The 6,578-nt window shown below is 43.9% G+C and overlaps 3 protein-coding genes across 6 annotated transcripts in view; 2 read left to right on the top strand and 1 right to left on the bottom strand.

Annotated features, from left to right (window-relative positions):
* itih2 (inter-alpha-trypsin inhibitor heavy chain 2) overlaps nt 1–405 on the top strand; it is a 10,765-nt gene extending 10,360 nt beyond the window's left edge. The window contains exon 20 of the mRNA XM_007574548.2: nt 135–405. Within this exon, the coding sequence (XP_007574610.1) occupies nt 135–282 (148 nt within the window). The 3' untranslated portion in view covers nt 283–405. The remainder of the gene's footprint in view (nt 1–134) is intronic.
* On the bottom strand, nt 334–3,688 carry kin (Kin17 DNA and RNA binding protein). Of its 2 annotated transcripts, XM_007574549.1 has the most exons (13): nt 3,648–3,688; nt 3,444–3,566; nt 3,252–3,346; nt 3,133–3,176; nt 2,910–3,032; nt 2,653–2,837; nt 2,519–2,567; nt 2,391–2,436; nt 2,152–2,311; nt 1,949–2,083; nt 1,142–1,241; nt 970–1,070; nt 334–552 (listed from the first exon to the last, which is right to left on the bottom strand). In XM_007574549.1, the coding sequence occupies exons 2-13, from the start codon at nt 3,555–3,557 to the stop codon at nt 493–495; spliced, it is 1,212 nt and encodes a 403-aa protein (XP_007574611.1). In that variant the 5' UTR covers nt 3,558–3,566; nt 3,648–3,688; the 3' UTR covers nt 334–492. The 2 variants fall into 2 exon arrangements, with proteins under 2 accessions (XP_007574611.1, XP_016517531.1); XM_016662045.1 differs by lacking the exon at nt 3,648–3,688 and having other exon boundaries at nt 2,152–2,293; nt 3,444–3,641.
* Nucleotides 3,689–4,047: 359 nt separating this feature from the next.
* atp5f1c (ATP synthase F1 subunit gamma) overlaps nt 4,048–6,578 on the top strand; it is a 4,584-nt gene continuing 2,053 nt past the window's right edge. For 2 of the 3 annotated variants that reach the window (XM_007574546.2, XM_016662046.1), the window contains exons 1-5: nt 4,048–4,154; nt 4,456–4,490; nt 5,496–5,627; nt 5,700–5,907; nt 5,997–6,140. In XM_007574546.2, the coding sequence (XP_007574608.1) occupies nt 4,075–4,154; nt 4,456–4,490; nt 5,496–5,627; nt 5,700–5,907; nt 5,997–6,140 (599 nt within the window). In that variant the 5' untranslated portion in view covers nt 4,048–4,074. The remainder of the gene's footprint in view (nt 4,155–4,455; nt 4,491–5,495; nt 5,628–5,699; nt 5,908–5,996; nt 6,141–6,578) is intronic. The other variant, XM_007574547.2, reaches the window with a different exon arrangement.

Raw genomic sequence — 6,578 nt, 5'->3', positions numbered from 1 at the left:
TGCGTTACTCTGTGTGTTGCTGTTACTCTGTGTGTGTTGCTGTTACTGTGTGTGTGTTGCTGTTACTCTGTGTGTGTTGCTGTTACTGTGTGTGTGTTGCTGCGTTACTCTGTGTGTGTTTCTGCGTGTTTCAGAGGCTGGCAGAAGGACTTCAGACACGACAGGAAGCGCGGCTCCAATGTCTACTGCTGGTTTGTCCACAACAGCGGCAAAGGCTTCATCGACGGTCGCTATGGCGACTACATAATGCCGGATCTGAACAGCTTCCTTCAGACGGTCTAATCAGTTTCTCCACCACTCTCATTTGTAATCATTTTCCACAGAACACACAGAGAAACTTACCGACTTTATTACAACAAAATGTACATTTTTAACCATTAATGTTAAAAAATAAAAATAATTCCACCAAACTTTTCTTCCTGATTGTTTCTGTACAGATCTGGGAATAAACTCTGACACGGTAGAGTCCCGCAGCATGACGAGTGTTCCAGTTCAGGCCAGTTTGGAAAAGTCTTCATAGGCGATGTCCACCATGTCCCCTTTCTGTGGCCCCTGGGGACACAGCACAAACGTTTAACCTTAAAAAAAAATCATAATATCATAATAATCCACGATTAAAGAAAACAGAACTTCGAGATCAGATGGTGTTACTACAGATGAGAAGACAATTTAGGTCATAATCTCTGGAGATTGAAATATTTTCTATTTTTTAATCTGCTGCTGCTAAAGTCACTCTACAGGCTGTTGCTAGGCAACCAAAGAATGAGTTGCTAGGTAACCAGGGAGTGAGTTAGTTGATCCCACCAACCTTTCTTAGTTCTGGATCAGAGTTCAGTGAAATTATTGAATATTCTATGAGACGTATTATCTGCAGATATTGATCATGTGTCTGTAGCGATATATATTGATTTATTGTCTATGAAACACGTGACCATGATCCAGCTCTGGGTGAGGAAGAGGGGAACCTACGGAGTCCAGCATTAGCGTGGCGCTGAACTTCTTCTCGTCGATCCCCTCCAGCAGCGCCTCGGTGTCCCGGTACGGCCCGTTCAGGATCAGAACCCGTTTCCCTGCAGGAGGCCAGACGTCAGAACCTGGAATCATTTGAGCAGAACCTGCTGGGCTGGAGGCGGCAGCTGACCTGGAGCGGGGATGACCGTCTCCAGGTGGTTCTGGTCCAGCTTCAGTTTGTCCCCGGAGTCGATCAGCTTCACCACGGCACCGTATTTCTCCTTCACCTCCTGCAGACGGACGAGAGCCACGGGAATCAGAAACCACAACAGCTCAGAAAGAAATTCTACATTTATTACAGACAAGATCAGATTTTAATTTGGTTTTTCTCGTTTTCTAAAAAAGACATTTCAAATGAAAATGTATAAAAAGTTGCTTTTATTTCAGTCTGTCAGTTTACAGCAGGGAATTTGAGTGTTTTTAATTATGAGAATATAGTTATGTTAGCAGAATTAAGACAACTTTTACCAGAGGAAAGTCTTAAAATTACTTAAAAATCCAAGATCTGATGTGATTGCTGCAGCTGTCTGGTTCTTCCTTTGAAACGACGGTGGTGCAAACGACTGAATTTATTTCAAAGTTCTGCTACTGAGAATAATTAATGCTGAAGTGTTAAAGGTGTTATTTCCTTATCTGTAAAACCACATATAACTTCACAGATGATAAACTCTCCTCATTTTGATGTTAGAGTTATAGTAAAATTACTACTTTAAGACTTTATTCTCATAATTGAAAAAAATTGTAGTATGGTCCTAATATTCGCTGTAAAGTTGATTTGAATCCAAACTATAAATAAACAGCTCAACCAAGATGGCTGCCGTGACATCACTCTGATCTGTGGGAACCAGAGGAGAGAATAGGTGGGGAAAAAATCCAGATCTGTAAAAACCAAAGATTTCTATTAATTGATAAAACTGATCTGTCGCCCAGCTGTTACCATGACGACGGCCTTCTTTTTGTGGTACTTCTCTCCCAGCTTCTTGGTGACGATCTTGACGACGATGTTGGGCTGCAGCCAGTAATCCGTCCTGACCGCCGAGGACTGCTTCTTCTTCTTCTTCTTCTCCTCTAACTGCAGAGAACATGATCAGAACCTTCATCATCATCATCATCAGTGGAAACCAAACAAACCACCAGAACCTCCATGATCTCCTCCAGAGCCGATTTCTTCTTTTTCTCCCCTCTGGAGTCAGAACCGGGTGGCGCTTCTTTCCGTTTGACCGAGGACGAGGATGCTGGAGCTTTCAGAGGGCCCAGAACTGAGGTGGCACCCAGAACCGAGGTGGCACCCAGAACCGAGCTGGAAGAGGTCAAAGGGCGGGTTAGAGGACAGGAAGCTGGGTGGAGGCAGCCATGACGGCTCGGCGGGGCATCAGTACCTGGACCTGGATGAGCTTGCCACCGGAGTGCTCAGGTTGAAAGCAACTGGAAGAGAAAAGCAGGAAGACATCAGGTTCTGTCTGAGGCCCGGTTCAGGCCCAGATCGCCCTGCAGAACAAACACCAACCTTTCTCTTCTTCACTCTCACGTTTGAGTTCTGTGTAAACGGGCTGGGCCTGCAGGGGAAACAGAGGAGGGAAGGATGAACTCCGCAGCTTTGGTTCTGTTCATCCAGTCGGGTTTGGGCCGGTCAGAACTCACCTCGGCTTCCTTCCCATCCATCCCTCTTCGGACCTGCTCCTGGATGAACTTGGCGCTCCTCTCCTCGTCATCCAGTTCCTGCTTCTTCTTCCTGGCCTGCTCCTCCTGGCGCCGGATGGTTTCCGGGTCGCGGTCCACATACTGGATGTACCAACCCTTAGGAGTCTCGTCTACTTTACACAAACCTGCCGGCGACCCAAACAGGTTAGAGGGACATGGAGCCGCACGGACCTGAAACCAAAGCAGGAACCAGTTACCTTTCCTGCCGAGCCACTTGGTGAAGTCGGTGAGGGTTTCCCACTGGGTGGAGTTCATGTGGACGTGTTCTCTGTGGCTGATGTATTCGTTGTAGACAATGTTGTTGTGGACTCTCTTGGTTCCTGTAAACCAGAGGACCGGAAGAACGGACCAATCAGAACAGTAAGAACGGACCAATAACAAACACTTTGGTATCTCTCAGAACATCTGTGAGTTTCTCACCGAAGCGTCTTCTGAGCAGCTCCAGGAAGTCACTTTTGAACTCACTGTGGAGAGAAACGACACCGTTAAACAGACCTGCAGCAGCAGATGCTACGGCGTTGCCATGGTGACGGACTTACTCTGAGAAGTAGTCCATGAACTTGGTGGGGTTCTCCGAGGCCAGCAGAAGCTGCCTCTGGTGGGACTCGGACATGCAGTGACACTTGAAGCCATTCTGTCTCACAAACAACAGTTTATGTTTAAAGTCAGAGCAGCAGCAGCTGGCAGTGAACGCATCACACACCAACTCCTGTGGAGCTAATTAAACTCACCTCGTCTCGACACTGTTTCTGACACATCTGGCAGTACCATCTCAGCTTCTGGAGACCTTTGGACTTGATTCGGTTGCTAATCGCCTTGGGGGACAGGAAATCAGCTTTTCCCATGGCGACCACCTTTCAAACGACCCAAAACAGACGTTACACTGCTGAAAATAGGACAACAACGCTACAACACAGGAAGCAAACCGCCATTACCTCTCGAAGGACTGGAAAATTCGCGAGACTTCTGGTGCCGCATTCATAAGCTCAGGAATTTCTAATTTTCAATCAGCATGGGTAAATGATAATAATGTTCAATTAGATTAACAGAAATCCAAACCAGTTGGCACTACACCTAAAGTATTTTGACTCGAATGAAAAAGTCACTTTGTTGACCTTGTGTGGCGTAATATGGATAATAAAAAAATAATAAAATAAAAATAAATAATAATCGTTATTTTCTTCCACTTCCTCATGCCAGATTTCTTAATAAAAATAATTTTACGATGGAAACCGAGTAACTATTTAACTTAATTTAAAAAGAGTATTTCACTCACAAGCGCCACAGTGTTAACGTTAATTTTACCAACATTTTCATCTGCCTCTGAAGGCAGCGTTAGTCCATCTTGATTCGACTTTGCGCATGCGCAGTCCTGCCTGTCTGACCTTCATAGCAGTAAGGATGTTCGCCAGGACCAGCGCGTTGGTGTTCTCCCCACAATGGTGAGCCTGTTTAAGTCCACCAATGCCTTTATTTTTTCCTGCTCTATGTGTGGCGTTGAAGCGGACATGAGGCTGAAGTCAATCCGGGTTGGAAGGACCGTGAAACGGGGAGTTATTGAGCGGAAGGACGCGCTAACCTGTAGGCCGCAGCTAATGAATGGAACTGAGGCTAATGCTAACGCAGTCGTCTTGAACGTTAAAACTTAAAACAGCCACTTTTACCTCGTGTTAACGTCATCATGAGCTCATTATCATGTTATACTTGCTAAACAATAACTGTTGACGGTGTTTGTTTCCACAGTGGGCAGGTCAGGAACATGGCTACCCTGAAGGACAGTAAGTAATCTCCTTAAACTGCGGGGGAATGTTTTTAAAATATAAAAATCTGGTAAATCTGAGTATGATCAGTTTAATTTGAGTTCTCTTTTAGACAGACACCTTGAAGTGTGAGGAAATGCTTTGAACAGTTACACAACTACCCCAGGAATATTTTCTATAAATGTTTTCCTCACGTTTTTACCTGGTGGAGGCCAAAGTTTTACTTTGCTGATCTATTTTGGTGAAGTTTCATGTCGGAGTTTGATCTATTTTATTATAGATTTGTTGAAATCAGGTGTTTCAATAGACCCTGACGTGGCCCTGCATAAATCAGTAAAACTAGCTGTTTATCTCAGCCTGTAATTTGATTTGCAAATGGTATTCTTTTTATTTTTACATTGAAATTATTAAACTTTATATCATGACTATTGTGGATTGATTTTCATTTTGACAGATGATTAAAAAGGAACAATTTGTATTTTTAGTTATGTATATTTCATATTAAATTCTGTTTTTCTGAAGTTTGAATTCGAAGTGGTTGAAGCCATCTAACCTGTAATTACATCCAGAAAAATAAATACTTTCCTACAAAAGCTGCATTTTGAAGGCATTTTTCTGAACAAATTGCTGCTTTTCTAGATTCCTTTCTTCTGGGTCCCACTAGCTACATTCATCAGTTTGTTTATAAAGTTAATTTTCATCTCTGTGCTAACAGAGCTAGCCACCTCAGGCTAGTTGTTTATCATCTTTGGATTAGAGCCTTTTGAATATTTAGGTTTTATTTTAAAATTCATAAATGTCAAGGCTTGATGTCAGTTTTTGGTTTGTTTATGCCGGAGTTGGACTGATGCGTCCAAATGTTTAGTTTCTGGAGCCAATAAATTCATAAACAGAACTTACTTTAATGTAATTTTTTATGTTAATTAAAAAATAATATAAATAGATTTTAAACTGCAGATCTAGTTATTAATTATCACATCAAACTGTTGTCATGGTGACGGATCTGACTGACTGTTCTTTTAGTCACCATTCGGTTGAAGTCCATCAAGAACATCCAGAAAATCACCAAGTCCATGAAGATGGTGGCCGCCGCCAAGTACGCTCGTGCTGAGCGGCAGCTGAAGCCGGCCCGGGTCTACGGCACCGGCGCTCTCGGTACGCCATCTTAACCCGGTTCCAGTCCAAACGGACTCTGCCTCAGACTCAGAGCGTTTCTTCCTCTTGCAGCTCTGTATGAGAAGGCCGACATCAAGGCCCCCGAGGACAAGGCCTCCAAGCACCTGATCGTAGGCGTGACCTCTGACCGCGGCCTCTGCGGCGCCATCCACTCCGGTGTGGCCAAGACCATCAAGAACGAGATCGCCAACCTGACTGGCGCCGGCAAGGAGGTGATGGTGATCAACGTGGGAGACAAGTTGAGGGGCCTGCTGTACAGGTGAGAGATGCTGCAGAACCGGGCCTGGAGGTTCTGATGGGCCTCTGCCTGACCTCTGCCTGACCTCTACCTGACCTTCTCTTCGTCAGAACTCATGGGAAGCACATCCTGCTGAACTGTAAGGAGGTCGGCCGTAAGCCGCCCAACTTCGGCGACGCCTCTGTGATCGCGGCCGAGCTGCTGGACTCTGGGTACGAGTTCGACAAGGGATCCATCATCTTCAACAGATTCAGGTACCGACCCAGCCCAGACGCCTGCCGCTAGCCTGCTAGCCGATAATTAAACCATTAAATCAGATGATGCATTAAATTGAGATCATAACTCCTGTTCTTGTGATTAATATTTCATTTTTCTTCAGAGACATTTCATAGTCCGTTTTATTTTTGGTTTCTGTTGTTTGGTTTCGATTGTTGTTTTTATTCTGGATATTTAAAATGTCTTCCAGTTTTTCATATTCTATAAAATATTACAGTTTATTGTCGTTAAGAGGACAAACTTTCATTATTATGTCTTTCTGGATGTATTACAGGAAGTGATCTCACAACAACAATATTATCGTTTATCTGTTGGTGATTAATTCTCTGATTAATCCATTATTTGGATGAAAATTCTCCACATTTTACAGAATTTTTTATTAAGTCTTTTTATGTGATATTAGAAATGCATTAAGA

Source organism: Poecilia formosa, unplaced genomic scaffold (genome assembly GCF_000485575.1).
Source record: "Poecilia formosa unplaced genomic scaffold, Poecilia_formosa-5.1.2 Scaffold355, whole genome shotgun sequence".
In the NCBI taxonomy this organism is placed as follows: Eukaryota; Metazoa; Chordata; class Actinopteri; order Cyprinodontiformes; family Poeciliidae; genus Poecilia; species Poecilia formosa.
This window is presented reverse-complemented; position numbering and strand designations above follow the sequence as displayed.

Coding starts and splice junctions, on each gene's coding strand:
- kin (XM_007574549.1), bottom strand. CDS start 3,557: ATGGGAAAAGCTGATTTCCTGTCCCCCAAGGCGATTAGCAACCGAATC. Junction 2,838..2,909: donor CAAGTGGCTCGGCAGGAAAG/GTAACTGGTTCC, acceptor GGTCGCCGGCAG/GTTTGTGTAAAGTAGACGAG. Junction 2,312..2,390: donor GCAAGCTCATCCAGGTCCAG/GTACTGATGCCC, acceptor GACCTCTTCCAG/CTCGGTTCTGGGTGCCACCT.